This window comes from Giardia intestinalis, chromosome 4 (genome assembly GCF_000002435.2).
Source record: "Giardia intestinalis strain WB C6 chromosome 4, whole genome shotgun sequence".
Lineage (NCBI taxonomy): Eukaryota > Fornicata > Diplomonadida > Hexamitidae > Giardia > Giardia duodenalis.
This window is the reverse complement of record NC_051859.1, coordinates 1,275,005-1,293,980: the sequence shown is the minus strand read 5'-3', so window position 1 is coordinate 1,293,980 and position 18,976 is coordinate 1,275,005. Positions and strand designations below refer to the sequence as shown.

At 46.4% G+C, this 18,976-nt stretch overlaps 12 protein-coding genes across 12 annotated transcripts; 7 read left to right on the top strand and 5 right to left on the bottom strand.

Annotated features, from left to right (window-relative positions):
- Positions 1 to 12: 12 nt before the first annotated feature.
- On the top strand, positions 13 to 2,538 carry GL50803_0031998 (uncharacterized protein; the record flags this gene model as incomplete). Its single annotated transcript, XM_001706581.1, has 1 exon — positions 13 to 2,538. One exon carries the CDS (start codon positions 13 to 15, stop codon positions 2,536 to 2,538), a length of 2,526 nt encoding a protein of 841 aa, XP_001706633.1.
- A 55-nt stretch (positions 2,539 to 2,593) lies between these two features.
- Positions 2,594 to 4,711, top strand: GL50803_0060667 (E3 Ubiquitin-protein ligase; the record flags this gene model as incomplete). The annotated part of the gene is made up of 1 exon (XM_038046234.1): positions 2,594 to 4,711. One exon carries the CDS (start codon positions 2,594 to 2,596, stop codon positions 4,709 to 4,711), a length of 2,118 nt encoding a protein of 705 aa, XP_037901992.1.
- A 60-nt stretch (positions 4,712 to 4,771) lies between these two features.
- Positions 4,772 to 5,971, top strand: GL50803_002605 (uncharacterized protein; the record flags this gene model as incomplete). The annotated part of the gene is made up of 1 exon (XM_001706579.1): positions 4,772 to 5,971. The coding sequence occupies one exon, from the start codon at positions 4,772 to 4,774 to the stop codon at positions 5,969 to 5,971; it is 1,200 nt and encodes a 399-aa protein (XP_001706631.1).
- Positions 5,972 to 6,131: 160 nt separating this feature from the next.
- GL50803_0017000 (Peptidyl-prolyl cis-trans isomerase B) lies at positions 6,132 to 6,707 on the top strand (the record flags this gene model as incomplete). The annotated part of the gene is made up of 1 exon (XM_001706577.1): positions 6,132 to 6,707. One exon carries the CDS (start codon positions 6,132 to 6,134, stop codon positions 6,705 to 6,707), a length of 576 nt encoding a protein of 191 aa, XP_001706629.1.
- Positions 6,708 to 6,723: 16 nt separating this feature from the next.
- Positions 6,724 to 10,452, bottom strand: GL50803_0016999 (uncharacterized protein; the record flags this gene model as incomplete). The annotated part of the gene is made up of 1 exon (XM_001706576.1): positions 6,724 to 10,452. The coding sequence occupies one exon, from the start codon at positions 10,450 to 10,452 to the stop codon at positions 6,724 to 6,726; it is 3,729 nt and encodes a 1,242-aa protein (XP_001706628.1).
- A 76-nt stretch (positions 10,453 to 10,528) lies between these two features.
- Positions 10,529 to 12,355, bottom strand: GL50803_0016998 (uncharacterized protein; the record flags this gene model as incomplete). The annotated part of the gene is made up of 1 exon (XM_001706575.1): positions 10,529 to 12,355. The coding sequence occupies one exon, from the start codon at positions 12,353 to 12,355 to the stop codon at positions 10,529 to 10,531; it is 1,827 nt and encodes a 608-aa protein (XP_001706627.1).
- A 67-nt stretch (positions 12,356 to 12,422) lies between these two features.
- Positions 12,423 to 14,075, bottom strand: GL50803_0091919 (TCP-1 chaperonin subunit alpha; the record flags this gene model as incomplete). Its single annotated transcript, XM_001706573.1, has 1 exon — positions 12,423 to 14,075. The coding sequence occupies one exon, from the start codon at positions 14,073 to 14,075 to the stop codon at positions 12,423 to 12,425; it is 1,653 nt and encodes a 550-aa protein (XP_001706625.1).
- An 88-nt stretch (positions 14,076 to 14,163) lies between these two features.
- GL50803_003589 (Ribosome biogenesis protein Brix) lies at positions 14,164 to 15,210 on the top strand (the record flags this gene model as incomplete). The annotated part of the gene is made up of 1 exon (XM_001706572.1): positions 14,164 to 15,210. One exon carries the CDS (start codon positions 14,164 to 14,166, stop codon positions 15,208 to 15,210), a length of 1,047 nt encoding a protein of 348 aa, XP_001706624.1.
- Position 15,211: 1 nt separating this feature from the next.
- GL50803_003590 (uncharacterized protein) lies at positions 15,212 to 15,544 on the bottom strand (the record flags this gene model as incomplete). Its single annotated transcript, XM_001706571.1, has 1 exon — positions 15,212 to 15,544. One exon carries the CDS (start codon positions 15,542 to 15,544, stop codon positions 15,212 to 15,214), a length of 333 nt encoding a protein of 110 aa, XP_001706623.1.
- A 968-nt stretch (positions 15,545 to 16,512) lies between these two features.
- Positions 16,513 to 17,049, top strand: GL50803_001376 (Mge1; the record flags this gene model as incomplete). The annotated part of the gene is made up of 1 exon (XM_001706569.1): positions 16,513 to 17,049. One exon carries the CDS (start codon positions 16,513 to 16,515, stop codon positions 17,047 to 17,049), a length of 537 nt encoding a protein of 178 aa, XP_001706621.1.
- Positions 17,050 to 17,087: 38 nt separating this feature from the next.
- On the bottom strand, positions 17,088 to 18,086 carry GL50803_0091911 (Translation initiation factor eIF-2B alpha subunit; the record flags this gene model as incomplete). The annotated part of the gene is made up of 1 exon (XM_001706568.1): positions 17,088 to 18,086. One exon carries the CDS (start codon positions 18,084 to 18,086, stop codon positions 17,088 to 17,090), a length of 999 nt encoding a protein of 332 aa, XP_001706620.1.
- Positions 18,087 to 18,229: 143 nt separating this feature from the next.
- On the top strand, positions 18,230 to 18,919 carry GL50803_003417 (Preimplantation protein 3; the record flags this gene model as incomplete). Its single annotated transcript, XM_001706567.1, has 1 exon — positions 18,230 to 18,919. One exon carries the CDS (start codon positions 18,230 to 18,232, stop codon positions 18,917 to 18,919), a length of 690 nt encoding a protein of 229 aa, XP_001706619.1.
- Positions 18,920 to 18,976: the final 57 nt, after the last annotated feature.

The following is an 18,976-nucleotide window of genomic DNA, read 5'->3' as shown; positions in this document are numbered from 1 at the left end:
CTCTGGCCATTAATGCTAAACTCTGAGCTGCTGAGTAGCTTCCATGCCACAATAGCGACTATTCCGGCTCCAAAGCATCAATTTCTTTCCACAAAGCAACCACGTGTAGACTACAATAGTGAGTCTTCGCGAGAGATCTTAAAGCGCTTGTCCCTCTATCGAAGAGGGACCGAGCCACACAATCAAAGCAGGAACCACTCTATTACCGAGGCGGGTCCTGCTGGCGCCGCTGGGCTTTCAACTATCTGTCCAAAGGCAATGCGTCTTCTCAAGGACCTTCAATTGGAGCAGACAAACGTAATAGAGAATAGCATTATCGAGGAAGCGTCCTCTATGACACTAAAGTCTATTCACAGGCAGTCTTCAGAAGTCAGCTATGATGCGTGGATGAATAGGCGCGCCGAAATAGATCAAGCACTAGGGTTCACAGCCAGTGTCACGACAAAGTCGTTTACTGAAGTCCTCAATACCCACCACTTGGGTCCTTCTGGCCAAAGGCACAGCCGTGTTCCCACTACCATGAATAGCGATATTAAGTACCAAACCGGCGTTGTTTTAAAAATTATCCGTGACTCTGTGGCGTATTTTTCTGGCACTTATTCCAGCCTCAATCAAGACACAGGGGTTGGGCTTATCAGCAGCCTTATTGACTCTCTTTCTGAATGGTCTTCGCACGGCCAGGCCCTGTCTCTAAACTTCCTTGACTCGCTTGGATTCATCATGTTTTTATGTACGCAGAAATGGCATAAGCTGCTCACGCCCGCGGGGCGCTATATACCCAGTTTATGTTATCTGAATGAGAAGTACAGACATATGATTCAAGCTACCATTGCTGGCACAGGGGCATCGTACTTAGAGTGGCGTGAGCATCCAAACATTCAGTACATAGCACGCTTCTTGACGCAGCTAAAAGGGCCCGGAGCCAGTTCATTAACTAAGCTGAATGCAGCTTCGACCTTTGCCACCAAGGGCTCAACCACACTGGCAGGCATACTGGATACCCCAGTTGTGACTATCTATAGTATATGCCTATCGCTGTTCATGGCTGGGTTCTATAGAGATCTTGCTTACTTGATTAACGCCAAGGCCGATGACTTCGCCATGTTCCCGTCTCTTAAGGAGTGTCTTGTGCGGTTTGCAAAGGCGATGGAACTAACAGTCGCCGAGTCAGTCCCTTTGGACAACGATATTCACTTTTACTTGAGGGCTAATGTCTCTAGCCTTATGCATGAGTACGAGCGTGTAGTAGCTGAAATCACTAACAACCCTGATTACGAAGGCGTAGAGGAGACATACAAGCTGTTCTTGTTCGATATTTTGGGAGACTCTCAAGATAACAAGCCGCTGCTTACGGAACTTTTCGGTCGGGTCATCTCTCGTATCCTTACCACCGATCCCCTCGAAAAAGAGACCATTATCTCAACAATGATTTCTACAGCAGCCGCTTCTAGAAACCACTTGCTCATGTCGAAGAATCAAGTCAGTAAGCTTGTGGTCGGCGAGACGGCATACAGCAGCCTCTTGCTCATGGACATCCCATCCTACCTTGGCCTCTTGTTGCGTGCTCATCAAACACAGATAGAGCCCTTCACTGCATTTGTCTGTTTGCGCATTTTAGAGACTCGGTGTCCCTCTCTTTTCAAAGATGTTTATGTTGACCTTTCTACATACTACAACGTTGATGCGCAGGGCCGTCTACGACACACACAGTTTTATGTAGAGAACATTGCTGCTCTCATAGACGCCACCTCAGTGAAGAACCTTATCTCACCAGATGGTCGTGTCAGCGCTGTCGCGTTGCTCCTTTCCACCCTCCGATACTATCTGGACCTGTCAGGTGAAACAACCATCACCGAATCTCACCTTTCGATTGCACGGTTGCTAACTGATGCGGATCAGGTCATCATGCTTGGATTGCTTATCCACGAAACGCTTCCATCCTGCAAATTTGTCCATAAGTGGCTTGAGAGTAGTTCGGCTAAAGACATGCTTCCGCTGTTTTATCTGATTGGTGCCCTTACCGTCGAGTATCACAAAGAATCTCGCCTTACTACTACTCAGCTATACTATGGAGGGGAATTTTACGAGCTTGCAGCTTACTCGCATGCAAAGTACATGCTTGAGAGTCTTTCACCAAGCATCTCGATATCACAAGAAGAATACAAGAAGGTTCAGACCCTATCTGAAGGTCTACAAGGAAAGTTGCCGTTGAACGAGCTCCACCAGATCCTTTCCTTTGCTTCTTATCTGCTAGACAGTAAGGTGCAGTTGCTAGGGTACAAGAACATGGAGCAGGCAGTGGCTGCGTTCAGCCACTCTGGAATACTGCACACCAGTGTGAGCGTACTTCCACAGATAATTAAGGATCACCTCAACCTCGTCTTACAGTACAGTTATCAACTCCTGCGGGAGGTCCGACTAGTTGGGCAACAGGACATACGCGAACCCGCTACTATTTTATCAAATTTTGCCCACCAATGTGGAAAGCTGGTTGACAACAGCACAGTTGTCGATATCATGTCGCTGGGGACACTCTGATATGCTTCTTGGTTTGAATGTAAATGCACTTCTTTCTTTTACCAAAAATGATCAAATGCATGATGGCATCCCTCTGGGACCAAGGGAGGTCGCAACAACTATAGCCATGCCGCTGTTCCCAGTGATCGCTGTCATCACTGTAAGCATGGCATCCCTGCTCATACATCAGAAACCCATCCTTTTCCTGTGCATATGCTCTCCCATTGCTTCCGTTCTGCTCCTGATCTCTTGGCTCTTTTGCATAATTAGCGGCAAGTATGGGATAGGCGTATCTTATATTGTTGTTACTTTGACGACTCTTCCCTCGCTTTTCGGGATTTCTTGGAAGCCACACAGATGGTTGGTGGCAATTGTTTCCTATTCCGTATCTTGTTTTCTGTGTCTTGTGTTCCTCTTCATTATACCTTTCTATGCACGAGTGTATCACACTGTTGTGCTTATCTTGGGAATATTGATTCCATACGTTCTATTTGCTCTATCACATGCCCTTTCTCTCTTCATTCTATTGCGTTGGTATCGTCACTTCACTCAGCGATTGACTGAGCAGCTGAATGGAATATCTCTTGAAGGGAAAACAGAGATTATTGCCTATCGATATCTACCTGCCCCTCGAGTCTATCCGCTTAGTGACTCTACAGTTGCTCTCTGGACAACTCAGGAGATGATTCGTCAAAAGGTGTATGGTTTCAGACTTTGTGCTCTATTTTCACGTGTCACAAATTTGCCATACTTTGCTCAAACTACTGTCAACTCTCTCAAATATGCTTTATCATTCAGCCGTACTGATGATGAAAGCGTGGAGTTGTATGGTGAAGGACTACGGGAGAAGACTCTTACGTGCCTCTGTAGGCTGAAGATGGTCATTGGCGTTAAGGAGATAACAGCTTCGGCCCATTTTTCCTCTGAAACATACACTATAGAACCTCTTTCTCTCTCCAAGATACTTAGTATTGCATCTGCTTCCTCCATCCTTTCCCACTCACCGACGGAGAACCTGTTCCTGAGGGCATTCAACTCATCTGAGCGCCCTAGTATTCAAGCTCTTACTAGGCTACGTCTCATGCGGTATTGGACAGATTCCATTTACATACAATCCCCACCGTATAGAATGATCGTATCCCGCACGTCTTTTTACAATGACTTCCGAAGAATTTTTGCTGTTGAAGGAAGGGAACTGATACGAAGGGAAATCCTAGTATCCTTCGCAGGCGAGGAGGCAATCGATATAGGCGGATTAAAAAGGGAGCTATTTACTATGGTTGGGGACATATTATTTTCTGCCCTATCACACGACGGATTGGCACCGAATATGATTGTGTCGGAATCGTCAAATGAGCTTACTATGTCCCCTACCGTTCTCCCCTTGGACGCCTTCTGCATGGGCTGGCTCATTGGCCGCTGCCTATGCTATGGCATATCTCTGTCTTCACAGCTTAGTAGATTGTTTATAAGCTTAGCTATGAATGTTTCGCCGACCCTCGCAGACATTATACACTTTGAACCGGGGCTGGGGAACCTTATTGCGGAGGCTGAAAAAGACGATCATTCGCTTGCAATCCTGAAAGAATCTATTCCAGCACTCTCTAACACGTCTTGCTGGTACAAGTCGTTTAAGTTCTGCGCAAACTTTAACAATAAAAAGAAGCGCCTATGCTTCAGAAGAATCAACTTGGAGAAGGTCATTGTTTCGTATCTATATCCCCGCAGTTCTAAAGCACTGCACTATCTTCGGAGTGGCTTTCGAACGGCTATTCCTGCACCTGGGTGTTACTTCATTGATGTTTCTCTTGTACATGCGATCGTTGTGGGTGCACCCTCTATTTCTATCGACGACTGGCGGGAGCACTCTGTAGTAGATGGATGCTGGTCGAATCCAGAAGTAGTTGAATGGTTTTGGGAACTCCTTAGGGAAAATCCTGAACTTGCTGTTGGTATCCTTCGCTTTTCTTGTGGGATAAGCGTTCCCCCACAAGAGGGCTTTTGTAATCTTGGTCAGCCCTTATTCCTGGGTCAGCATCCACTTCCCTTCACATTGCGGCCCTGCTCAAAAGATAGACTTCCCATGGGCCATACCTGTACCAATACATTACAGATACCGTTAGCAGAATCTAAGGACGATCTTCTGCGTGCACTAAAGGTCGCGGCGAGGGTTTCTGCGATGGATATAAAATAATACCAATACTAGCCTCACATCCTTCGGACATTAATATACCTTACTAGAAATTAAATATTCATGTTGGCAAGTCAAGGACTAATCGAGGACGAGAAAGGGCTGTCCCAAGACTCTATAGAGTATGTTACGCCTCAGAGACCGCCACATGCAGACAAGCTATTTTCTGAAGCCTTGCTTGTGGTGCAACGCAAAAAGGAAAAAGATGCATCTCCACCGTTCACACCTTTCAATATTTGGGCATGCCACCATTTATATAGCGTGTTGGAGTCTCATGAAAAAGATATGCTGACACTGAGTGCTGTCTATAGCTCTACACTCGCTGCCCAGCCTGCATATGAGCAATTAGTGATAGGAGGCTTAAATAAAACTGTTGCAACGGCGGTTTGTCAGTTGTACATTGATAATGAACTGAGCAGACTCCATAACATGGCTTCCCGCCTAGAGAGCATTAGCATTCTACTGACAAAACTTTCCACAGTCATGCGCAATTATGAAGGTGCACAGAAGTATCATCATAAAATGATTGATTCAGGGCTCAAACGAGCCGCAGAGAAGCGGGCAGCTTTGAACAAAGCAGTCGAAGAGCTTAATGAGATTACAGAAGAGTGTAGATTCAGTACTGCAAACAGGCTTGTATCGTGTTATAACTGTGCTCTAGATGCATATTTGGTCGAATACAAGAAGTTGATGGATACAATGGTGGCCGCGTCCTGTTCATATCAGGAGCTTCTAGTCAAGATGTTTCAGCTTCACAAGCAAGCAGTTAAATCCGCTAACCAAGACTTTAGAGTTCTCGGCATGGCTACAGTTCTATATCCAAGCACACTCGCAAGCCTAAGGAGTCTGTATTGTGAGCAGTTCGTTGTCTGTGGAATTATGCAAGTCATTCAGAGGATGTTTAAGTTTGATATCCAATTTACCACAGAAGTTCTGCCTGATATCTCGCTGGTGGCTGTATCTGTTCAATCTGTGATAGGCTCCCTGGGGCTTGTGCTCAGCGAGCCAAATACTGTTCATTATGCCATTCGGATCCTGCGAACATGTATAATAGGCGACGGTGTTGCTGGAACAGAAGACCTCGCTCTTATGGGCTGTGAAGCCGCATTTGGGCCACAATTTGAGGAACCAGAGACCGCCTCCATTAGCTCTCAAGAAAAGAACGTAAGCTTTTCTACCGCAGCTACTAAGCTAGAAAGCGACACTTCTATCTATCTCACCCCTAGTGCTCCTCTGGATATCGTAGAATTACCACTAGCATAAGAATAACACTGTACACATCTATACAATTCCTATCCTATTAACGGTGCTTAGTGATTCTGGCCCTTCATCACAGCCGTTACTGAGGAAGTATCTACAAAACTGTACAAAATCAAAAAATGATATAGAGAGGTCTTTCGTAATAAATTTAGGCTGGGGGGAGATGCTTCTCTTTTTTGTCTGTCTGCTCGTCGTGCTAGCTAAGAAGTCCCCTGAGATCACAGACCATGTAATCTTTGAAGTGAGGCAGGGATCTGCTACTCTTGGTAACATCACTCTGGGGCTCTTTGGGAAGGTGGCCCCAAAGACAGTGACAAACTTTGTGGAGATTTCAAAGGGAAGCCATGGATACAGCTACGAGGGATCTAAGTTTCACAGAGTCATTGCCAACTTCATGATTCAGGGGGGAGACTTCGAGCGCGGGGACGGCCGTGGAGGATACTCTATCTATGGGTCGGAGTTTGATGACGAGAATTTTCAGCTGGAGCATCGGATAGGCTCACTTTCCATGGCGAACAGAGGCCGTAATACTAACGGGTCGCAGTTCTTTATATGCACAGTGGTTACCCCCTGGCTCAACGGCAAGCATGTTGTCTTTGGACATGTAGTTGATGGCATGACTGTTGTCAAGACCATTGAAAACGTTAAGAAGGACCCGCAAGATAGACCTCTTGAGGACGTCGTTATTTCCGCTGTATATGTCACCAAGCCGGATCCGTACACCCTTGACAGTTGGTAAGAAGTAAATGTTCGTGTTACTCTAACATGTCTCTTAGGTCGCTGAGGCCACCGTTAACAGATTGCTCGTCTGGGCTATCTAGTAGGCCGCTGTTTGCAGCCAACGTCGCTTGGCTAAGCAAGAAATCGATTGTCAAGGGATCCTTTTGAGATATCCCGCCTGCGCTGCTAGGAGTATCCACTGAACTATTCGAAGGGGAGGTCCGAGGCTCTGCTCCATCGCTTAATGGTGCCAAGTTCTGTGGCTCTATCCTCATCGCTTCATTAATGCTAGGAGTAGCGTTTGTGATTGGTGCCTTAGTCTGGAAGAGATCTAAGGGGGGCTGTGACGAGAAGTATGCCTTTCCAAGAATAGGCACATCTGCGATAACTTGATGACTGGAATATGATGCGTGTGGATCTTCGTGAGCACCGTCTATGTCTTTGCTTGTGTCTTTACCTTTGTCTTTGTCTTCGCTGAGAAGCTGAGAGATGTTCTGCTCTAATATCCTTGTTTCCTCTGGGCTAAGAGCTTCCTCCAGAAGGGCTTTAGGATACGTGAGGCCCTCAGTTGCCTCAAGTATCCGCAATATAGAACATAAGATGACGTAATCTTTGGCTGCTTGCTGCCGTGTGCGTGCGTGCTTCTTAAGAGTAGCATATGCCCCATACACCAAACTACAGTACTTGGTGGTGATCTCCTCAATCGTCCCATAATTGGGCAAAAGGCTCTTGTACAGGTCAAATTCATCCTGCAGAAGCATAGTAGACAGCCTCGACACCTCCAAAAAGCCTACGAACTGATTTGCATATGCCGGGATGACCTTGATGGCTCCTGCTTGGCTACTAAACATCGAAGGACAGGACAAGTTGGTAAACCTGTTATTCAAAAGAAACCTGTTTCCCAGAGTCATACTAAATAGATTAGCATAGAGATATACATAATAGCAAAGACTATCTCGAAAGATTGTGAAGGTTGTTTGAAAGGCTAGTTCTATTAAAGATTTAGTAGATTTATCTGCCTTCACAAGTAGATAATATGTTGATTTTGTGATGTTAGGATTCTGTTCCACTAGACTAGCTGTATCAGCTCTTCTTGCTGTTGTGAGAAGTTTTAGATCAGATATGCAATCATCTCGTGCACTCAAAAACTCTTTCCCGAGGAAGTGTGCACAAAAGTACATGTGTAGAATCAAATCAGAAAGGTTCTCCATCTTCGATCGATCTGTGTTTTGGTTATTATAGTAGTCGGAGAAGGATGTGTAAAGGACAAGGCATGTCTGCATGACAGTAGATATCAGAGACAGCAGGCCGGGATGCTGTAAGAGGTGTCTTTGAATGGCTAAGATACGGATACCTTTCTTTATTTCGGCCATAAGGTAGATACAGGAACGAAGAGTGACGAAGGTAATTGGCATAAGCAAGTTGAACAGAAAGTTGTCCAGAATCCCCTCTGATACGCGTGAGGAACCTTTGAGCCATATCAGTGAAACAAGGAAGATCCGAAGAAGTGCGTCGAGCTCATAATATGCTGCTGATTGGAGGTGCAAAGGGTCTAGCTTGAGCAACGAGACTGTGTTATCATAAAGAGTCAGGTCTGCTGGGGTCACGCAGCTCACTATGTCGGCCAAGAAGCCATATTGCAGCGAGGGAAGCTCGCGCCTAAGTAAGGTGGAATAGATGCTCATAAGTTGCTCTCGAATGAGGGTTGATAGAAGAGATTGCGCAGCACCTCCACTCAGTTGCAAATACTGAGCAATGAGCTTCGGAATTAACTTTACGTGTCGCAGCGAATTATCGCCCTTGTCAGATGCATTGGACTGATAGATTAGTGCGTTATTAGAAATGCTATGATAGAGTGCCGAATTCATGCTAGGGAAGATTGTGGTGAAGAGGCCTTCGTAAACCACCTCCAGCTCTTTCCGAAACGTGTCAGATATTAAATTGGGACTGCCGTCAGTAGGTAAGACATTGTTTTGATTAACAAGGAGGTACAGTAAATAAAGAAATGCAGTACATACGTCCTCAAGCTTGTTGGTCAGATTATCTGCTCTAAACGAATCAAAAACAGAAGTAAACCTACGATAAAGTGATGTCAATGAAAAGCTGGGCTTGGCACCTTGTTGAGGTGATGTATCTGTAGTGGTGCTAGAGGGAAAAATGGGCACAGGGCTCAGAATACATTCGGATATAGCAGTATAGTTTGCCTCTGCAAGAAAAGTGTCCTCCTCGTCCAACAGGACTTTGTAGATATACTGGTAGGGTATCTTATCCTGTTCCTGTGCAAAGAGTTCAGGCAGATGTTTAAGAGTATCCAAGGCTTCATCATAGAAGACGCTCTCCACGGGCTGCAAAACTACGTGATCAAATAGAGGGATCCTTCCATGGTAGGACTGCATAAGGCATGCAGATACAAAAGTAATTGTATGAAGAAAGGCTTCATTACTAAGAGTGTCCACCAAATGCAAAAGCAAGCTTGAAAAGAAGTCCTTAGGTAAGCTGCTTTGAGGAAGTGATGCAAGTATATCGACAAGAGACTCCGCTATGCATGTAAGGCTGACCTTTGTCGGCGATTCTTTCAGCGTGCTTGCATATACACTATCGAAAAATGCCTGTGGATAATGAGTCACTGGATCAAGTGTGCCTGAATTTGAGTCGCTAGCAATCTCTGAGAAAAAGCCAAGATAGGCCAATCCTGCCACTCTACGCAGAGTCCGCTCTGTCGAAAATGTGACAGACATCATATGCCTAGTAAGCTCATGGATTTTATCTGCACTAGGCGATTGCCCGAATACAGGAAGAAGACGAAGAAATGTGTGGACAGTGAGGACGGCCAACGCAGCTGACTCTGGGCATTCATCCTTAAAAAGATTGCAATACAATTGACTGTGTTGTTGCCAATTTTGTGCTACGAGGGCGACTAATTTGTTTTTGTCAGCCTTTGACGCCGAGGTCATTAAACTGCTACTGAGACCTAACACTTTCATAATAAGGACAAATCCAGAAATGCGAATGGATGGAGAAGGATCTGTAATATTATTTTTTGCCACTGCTTGTAGGGTGCTAAGAATACTTGGTGATGCGTTGGAAGGAGAAAGTAGACTAGTAACGGTTGTGCATGCTACGTAGCGAACTATATCGCAAATATCGTAGAGCATGGTCCTGAGAAATTTATCCTGCATGTAGTTGGTCAGTACGTAGCTCGATGCTGTACTAGTAGAAGACAGTCCAATCATAAATCCACTTAAGCATATGGAGGCGGTAATCCTAATGCATTTAAACGAGTTACTTAACGCTGGCTCTAGTCCATAGCAGAGCGCATCAGCAATCTCTTCTATGTTCTCTCGCTGAACCCTCTGACCCAGGTTAACATACTCTGGCTGCAGTGTCTTTTGGAGTGCCAAATGATACTTTGACCCTGCACCTATGCGATCTGCTGCAAGATCCTTGTTGATCAGTGGAGCACGGAGTGAGTATGACGGGGCCTGGGGGTCTGGGTCGAATATCACCATGTCTTGAATCTTGAGCCAAAAGGACTCGGGATCTATCCCTTTGCGACGACTTCCTGTAAGTTGCGAATGTGGGTGATAGAATAGAGGAGGTATTTCTTGAATAGAGCTTAGTAATCCAAGGATCATAGGCTTGAGCATAATATTCAGAGATCCATCACGCTTGTAAGTTTGTATAGCAAGCCCCGCCCAGCTGCCACGCCCCTCGCGTGCTTGTGTGCGGGGCGGCGGTTTCCGTGCACTAGCCTCTTTGACCATGAAGATTTTTAATCGGAGATTTACTATTTTACCAATCCTTGGATCACAATGGAATTAGTAATGTAGAAACATAATATTAATATGAATTTTCCTGTGCTTTTTGACGTGCACGATAGGCAAAGAGTTCCGAGCGTCGCTTGATGGCAGACCGTTCGGTGGTGGTGATCGTGTCTACCTCTGGTTGGTTGGATGTTGTAAAGTCAAACTCGTCTCTTCTCTGACCAACACCCGGTAAGTCAATCATTATTTCTGTGTTGACCTGTGTGTCACCCTCCTCATCTGGAGCCTTTACTAAGCTCCCGTCGACAAGGTTGAAGGGCTCCTCATCTCCCTTCACTATAGCGCACTGTTCTCGCTGAGTAATACGCATAGTGGAGCTCGGTATATCTGTAATCTTCACAGCAGTCGCCAAAACGCGGATTTTGTTGCGTATGGTCTCGAGCTTTGTAATGACAGCGTCCACAGCTTTTTCCTGAGTCTGTAAATCGCCGTCTATCGCCATTGGCATGGGGAGGAGGTTGGCTTCGATAGTAGAGTCATCCTTCACTAGGAGCAGAAGCTCACAGATGTGCTGTGCTCCCCTGGCCAGCTGTCCTAGTATATCGAGAGTAAATTTGTAGCGCTGCTGAAGACTAGAATTGCGGAACTTTTCCTCACTAATATTGAACTCTAAACGATCCACGACACGACGAGATCCGGATGTGTCCGCAGTGAACTGAGCGTCCGAGTTCAGGGTTCTGTGGTATGCGATATCCTGAGCAACCCCTGTTAGCTTCTGATTGAACTCAATGGTTAGGTTCTGCAGAGAACTTCTATTAATAGGCTGGTTGATGCACTTGTCAACAAACTCTTTGATATCTGATATTCCAGTGTTTTCCTTGAGTTTAGAAAGTACTGTCTTAAAGTATTCTAGTTTTGCACGGCGCTTGCAGTGGATTGTCCCCACTGTTCCGAGATCATCGTCGTCGTAGTCACTAGACGCCTCGTCAAGTTTGATGTTTCCAGCCGCTTCCGCAGCTGCTTTAAGTTCTGCCTCCTCTGAGAGGCGGGATTCAAGGCGTTGCTTCTCAAGGCGTCGCTCATCCTCTACAGCAGCTTCTACCTCCTGTCTCCTTCGCATCAAAGCAGCTCTGCGGGATTGCTTGTCGACCTCGCAGTACTCTTTGTACTCTTCGTACTCGTTGTATACGAGGGAGGACGCTGCTATGGCCTCCTGCAGATAAGTATCAAGCTGCTTGATGTCCGCGTCTCTATTCCTGTTCATAGCAGTGATGTTTGATATCTGGGTGTTGAAATATATCTTTTCTTCTTTCAATCTCGCGAGAATTGCGTTGTAGGTGTTGCGGACAGACGTAGCTTCTCGCTCTTTGATACAGGCATCATCATATCTATTTTCCAAGTCCCGAATTCGTTCCATTCCAGCCTCCACGACAGGCTCTGGTCTGTCTATTTCCTTTTGTATGAGTGCTAGTGCGTCTTCTCGCTGTTCTAAAAGGTTGCTCTTGGTGTTATATTGATGCCTAGCCTCATCGAGGCGCAACTTGAGCTTGTTGACTTCCACGCGAAGAACTTGAATACCTGTGTCTGTGCATGCTGCGCTCAGCTGGTCACGCTCATCTACCTTCTTTTGGGTCTGCTTTTGTAATCTAGCCCCAGCAGGAGTTGTATTTGGGCGTGGGGGTGGCGCCTTGCTAATAGAAATCAGAGTCTTCTTTAAGGTCTTGTTTTCTTGGGTGAGAGCGTCTATGATGGCATTATTTTGGGCGATTTTATTTTCAGCAGTCTCGTGAATGGCCTTCCGATCATTGACCAAAAGCTTGTATTTTGCATCAAGGTCCTTGTACTTGGTTTCAATCGCTGGATCGCTGCGTCCGCCTTGGGTCGTGTATGCTCTAGTAGCCATTTAAATTTTTGGTTGGAGATTTTTGGCTGGGTCGGGACCAGAACATATGAGACAGGATGTTTACTGGTTAATGGTGATCCTGGACGGATTGCTGCTGCTCTGGATTCAATCTTATGCTGTCATCTATCCTGAGAATCGTCACAGCAGCTTCCACCGCAAAGGAAAGACTCTTAAGTTTGTTAGACATAGGCTCCAGAACTCCTGCCTGGACGTTGTCACATATGACGCCGTTCTGAAGATCCAGACCATAATGCCTAAGTTTTTCTTTCTCCTCAGCAGGAGTTTCTTTGAGTATGGCTCTGGCATGAACTGCGCGCAGCTCTGCAATAAGTTTGGTTGCATCCAGGGCAGAATTCACCGCCAGTTGCCGCGGAATGGCTAAAAGGGCACGAGAGAAGGCCATCACAGCAAGCTGTGTTTTATTATCGATAGACCGTGCGACCTCCTCCAGATAAGCACTCAGCGCGGTTTCAATGCACCCTCCACCTGCGACCACGGCATCCGACTCCAGGGTCTTCGAGACAGCACACAGAGCGTCGTGTATGGACCTCTCCATCTCTTCCACCATGTGGATATTTGGCCCGCGGAGAATAATGGAACCTGTCGCTCTTCCTTTCCCGCCTCGTATGAAGATGATATTATCATCAGCAATGCGTTCCTCTATTACTTCCTCGGCAAACCCAAGGCAAGAAGGAGGTAGAGTCTCCTCCCCGTCGAGGTCTGCAAGAGTCCCCAGTATCTCTCCACCAGTCACCTTCGCTATGCGCTTCATGTCGTCTGCTGGTATACGTCGTACGCCCATTATGCCCTGCTCCACAAGGTATTTTTGCGCCATATCATCAATTCCTCCTGTGGTGAAGACAACCGTTGCCCCTGCTGCCAGGAGCACCTCAATGCGCTTCTTAACTATGTCGTTTTCCATTTGGCGCACGCCCTCCATCTTTGATGCATCGGTGATAAGAATCTGAGTCCCCACAGCAAGGCGTTGCTGCTGAAGATTGAAGTCCAAAAGAGCTATCTTCGCCGCCCTGACAGAACTCGGCATCTGCAAGGAAGCCCTGGATTGGTGCAGAGCAAAGCCCTTGACAAGATAAGACTCTCGCGCAGCGCCTCCATGAGCCTTCAGAATTCCAATAGACTTTATTGGATATTTAGTGACGCCTGCCTCTGTGATGTGCTTGACGGCAAAAACAGCGTCAACGACGATGTTGGCGAAGTGCTCTGCGGTTAGACTGACAATCTTCGAAGACAGTGATGTGAGGGCAACGTTCAGAAAATTCTCGCGTGTCAATGCAGAGGCGTTGACCTTGAGGCGTTTCTCTATATAGTTCAATGCTTTCTTTAGGGCCAGTTGATAGCCCTCAATCACAATTGTGGGGTGCATGTTACGGCCGATAAGCTCGTCTGCCTCCTTAAGGAATTCCGATGCAAAGATGACCACACTGGTGGTGCCATCACCAACTTCCCTATCCTGAAGGGAAGAAAGCTCCACCAGGATCTTTGCCGCAGGATGGGCAACGTTGAGCTTTTGCAGAATGGTCGCACCATCGTTGGTGACTGTGACTTCGCCCATGCTATCTATCAACATTTTGTCCATCCCGGTTGGGCCTAAGGTCGTCCGGATGATCCCTGCTAATGCAGTGGTTGCAGAAATATTCTCCTTACGCACACTGTTTCCTGAGTTGAGTTCACCTGGCAAGAAGATGGCGTTGCTGGTCATGCAGTTCAGAAATTCTTAATTACTTAAGTGAAAGCAATTCAATTGAAAATGCTACTTTATTACAATCTGCCGATTTGCATTTAATTCGATGCCTGCAGACAAGCATGTCTACCCACGCCACAAGGTTATGATGATAACGTGCAAAGGGACCACGGGGATGTTCAGTAAGATGAAAACAGACTTGGAGAGGCTCATTCCTCACAATAAGAAAGAGAGCAAATTTAACACAGCACTGCCGGTGTCTGCCTTGATGGAGGTGATAAGGCTCAGAACATGTGACCACGCGCTGTATTGGGAGATGCGACAGCGCACTGAGCTCATCCTTTGGGCTACATCTTACCCCGAAGGGCCAACCGTCAAGTTCCAGGTAGCCAACCTACTAACTAGTGATCGGATGCGCTACCAGGGAAACTTTCATAGATTTACTCGCCCAATATTATCATTTTCTCACGAGTTTGACCAACCAGAAAAGTACGAGCTCCGGATTATTAAAGAGCTGATGAAGCGCATATTTGCAACACCGCACCTCCACCACAAGAGCGTTCCATTTGTGGATCACGTAATAGCATTTCGCGTACGCGAAGATGGCATTTCCATAGATTTCCGGGTTTATTCTATTCAAAAGAACACAAACATTAAACAGGGTGCAGATCAATATAGCCTCGCGGAGACCGGCCCTTCATTCGTACTTATACCTTTCCAGATTCTATCTTCTGTAATGTGTGGAGACATACTATGGAGAAACGAGAACTACGTTAGCCCAGGAGAGAGGGCCAAGCAACAGCGTGCAAGAGAATTTAAGCAGCAACAACAAAAGCTACGGGAGAAGGAAATATATAATCAAAGGGATAAAACTTTACCAGTCGATCCTATTGACCTGGCTCTTTCACGCGAAGGATTTGAAGAGGTTTATGGAAAGATCTCCACTGTAGACATTTATGGTGGACACGATGGCAAATACTTTATGGCACCCAAGAGGCCGCCTCAGCCTACTAATGAAATAGATGAAGTAGATGAAATAAGTGAAGATGAAGGTGAGGGTGAAGGTGAAGGTGAATTAGAAGAAGAGCTGGATGATGAAGAGTATACAGATGAGGACGAGGACGAGGATAGCTCCCAAAGCAGCAAAGAGTAAATTAACCTCCTATTCCTGCAAATAGACAATGAAATTGCTCCATGGTGGTCAGAGCAGCGAACTCATTGATGGAAGCCAGGGACGGGACGTTATCAAATGGTATTATACTGACGCTCCGGTTCTCCATGTTGCCAATCAGTAGGCAAGTCGTATTGGGCTCCCCATTCCCATAACGAGTAAAATCAGATAAATCGAGGACTTCCCCCTCGTTAGTTCCGATTGGTGTGGCATTGTAGCCATCTGAAAATATCACAAAGGCTGCAAATTCTTCTGTCGGGTTATTTGCATAGTGGTCATGCAACTGGCTCATTGTCGTCAGAAACTTGAGGCCCATTTTATTTTCTTTGGAGCCTGCTTTACTTCAGCAAAGTAAGCTTGTCAGCTGCGGCTGAGTAGACGACTCTGTGCATAGGTCCAGTGGTTCGTGGAGCTACACTAAGCACAGAAGAGTCTGACACCGCACCAGTCGGCGCGTTTACTATCTAAGTCTACGCCCTGCCTCGGCAGAGGAACCCAATAAGCTCCCCAACGACGATGACAGCAACTACAGCGATGTCCGCGATGGCACCTCATACAGACCTCGACGCCGCGGACCGCCCTGCACTGACCGGTTGCGCAGTTGGAGTGCTGATGTCCCTTGCATTGCGCACCTCATCTGGACGCCTCACGTGCCTTCGCCGCAGCCACTGCTTCCATCTCGCAAGCCAACCATGCTATTGATGGAATGAGACGGCAACATATCCGCCGCCCTTGATTCGTCCAGGCTGCCAATTCCACCCTGCAAGCCGCCCGCCCACCGTAGCGAAGGTATCTACGGTACTTCCACTCACCGTGAGCAGTTCATAGAAGCCCCTGTGGCTCATCGCCTTCAATCCTTGTGCGTCCACTCATCGATACCTCCGTGTTATTCAACATAACTGTGATGTGTCACCGATATACACCAAACCAGGTCCTCTGAAAGCAGGATAACAGCCTTTCAGTCTTTTCTCACCACCTTGAAAGTACATTCAGTTCATTAAGGAGCTCCTTGAGAAAAAGAGAAAGATAATCCTCTTATCTAAGACATGGAATTACCTCTTTGACAATGAGGCAATCCATTTTTCGCCGCACTTTCACCGAAGAAAGTACACTCTGTATGGAATTGTTTGGATTTGAAAAATGAAACGAGCAGAACCATCAATGTTACCTTGACACTAAGGGGTTCATGAGAAACGCGCTATAGTGTTTATGGTTAGGTCTTTCGTAAAACTCGTCATGAAACCAAAGTCTAGCCTTATAATTATTAAAGGCTTTCAGGGCTAGATGGCGCTTTCTGCACTTAGTCCTTCGAGTATGGCTGGTACTAGCGTCCTTATGAGGTTGATGAGAGGACTTGTGAAGCCATCTTCATCTACCATTGAACAGCAGCTCAAGCTTCTCTTGGCAGAACGGCAATCCGCAGCAGAGGCCCAGGCAGATGCTGTGGCAGAAGCAAGGATAGAAGCAACGCAGCGGTGCCTTCGTGAACTACTTAAGATTCTAGATGCGGTGGATGGATTACATGCCCAAGCAAAATCCCATCCAAAGTCTCGTGGGGCACTTACCAAACATCTCCACGAGATCCAAGAAAGTATCGCTGCGACCCACTCCCTAGCTGATCAAGTACTAGACACTTTGGAAGCCCAAAGAATAGCACCCAATCGCCTAGATATGTTCGACTCTAGTCTTCATAATGCTGTTCGTGTCATAGAAGATTCTTCGCTTCCGTCCAATACTGTTTGCGAAACACTGCAGCCTGGTCTCCTCCATAAGGGCACAGTCATCAGACCTGCCCAAGTCGTGATAAATGATATCTACTAAACGTGAAAGTAATAAAATTCACAGCCATAGCCATACAGTTACGAGTAGAGCGCTCTGATAATGCTCCCAGCCATAGACTCAGGAGTGTGTACGCCTTCATCGGTAAAGATAAGAGAAATATTCTCCGGTTCTGTGAGATCGTGTGTGGAGTCATCGAAAGCTATACCCATACGGGAAACTACCAGCTTAGACTCATTACCAATGCTGTACCGAGCCCTGCTACCGGTCTTGGGGATGTCATCGTTTGTCAGCATGTATATGTTGCTGAACTTAACGGTCTCTGTGGCCACGTATATGGGCTTTCGATACGACTTTGCCACGATTGCTATGTTCTTGGTCCCTATGTTGTTAACCAATCCTCCATTCTTGCTCAGCATATCTGCTCCGAGCAAGAAGAAAGAAACACTATGAATGCGTGAAATAAGGGCGCCCTCGGACATAATCATAACGTTAACGTTATGACTAGAGAGAACCCGAGCCAGCTCTAGAAACGTAGCGTCCTCTGCTCGCATTGTGAAAGTTGCAATAATAATAACGGACAAATTTCGCCTACGTGTGCTAGCGTACTTCAGAACTGAAAGTACACATGAGGACTCTCCGAAAATACCAATAGTGCTTCCATCAACTATGTATGGAAATGCATTGACGGCAATTCTGTCGTGTGCCATTTCAAGATTGTGGAGGACGGCTTGGCTACCTGCCAGAATTTCTTGCTTGACTTTTTGTAATGTATTTTGAGACGTCACTTCTCCCATCTTTCGAACAACAAAGGCCTTGAATAGCTCGCACGAGCTGCGGACAGAAAGAAGGCCAGACTCCAGACATAGGAGGTCCACCATGATGGCTAAATCGTGAAGAAGGCCTGTTTGTGTCTCGTAGGGAGATCTTTCTAAGAGCTCATAGAGTGTCTTGAACGCAGCGTAAACTTTATTTTTCTTTTCTCCCAGTCCCTTGGATTGCTTGTATTTCTCGATGAGATCAACATGAAGATCGGTTACTCTGTAGAGTTCTGGATTCGGCCCATGCGACGGCTCCATAGATACTTATATTCAAATCCGACTTGGTTAAACTGTCAGATAAGCTGGCTGGGCCAAACCGCGATTTGTTTTTGTTTTTGCAATTTTAATTAAAAAGGGAAGATACTAAATCTAAAATGAAAGATGAAAAGTGAAAAATCAAAATGCAGTTTGTAGTGGAGGCTGGCCTTCCAGATCCTCAACCCTATCCCACAAGCTATTATGACGAACGAAAGGTACTAAAACTAAGCAAGGTTGTCGGCACAACTTCGGACGTCCGAGTTATGCAGATGGGAATAAGGGACTATCTGGACAGCATCGTCCGGGCTTGCCCTGATCAGCTGGATCTCTTCTTCGAGCTTCGCACTTTGGGCTCAGCGATAAACATGAAGATTTTGCGATATGAAAACATGAGGCTGATTCTTCAGGAGATGTCTCATTTGCTCTTCTATTTGGCAGACAGTTGTGATAGCAAGACGTGCCCGACCATGCTTGCCACTGCAGAGTGGAAGTTTCTGTGCACAGTGCACTCCACAGACCCCCAGGATTGTTGCGCAATTAGTTATTGTTCCCATCTTCTAGATTCGGGAGAGCCGAGCTTCGTGAAGAACTGCTCAGCTGACTTTTTGCCTCCTGGAAACAAGCAGATGGTACAGGAGGCACAGAAAACATACAGTTTCTTGGAGCGACGATCATACAGAATCCTGGCTCATGCATATTTTCACCATAAGGACATATTTGTAGAGTTTGAGAAGAAAAGGTTTCTTTACCGCAGGTTTCTAAAGTATCTGCATCAGTGGGCTCCCAAGCAGCCGTCCCAGTTGGTGCCCTTCATTGAGTCGGACGAATTTTGATACGGGGGTGACACGGGGGTGCGAGCTAGGGCTGAAGTTACAGCTTTGGGCCAAGGT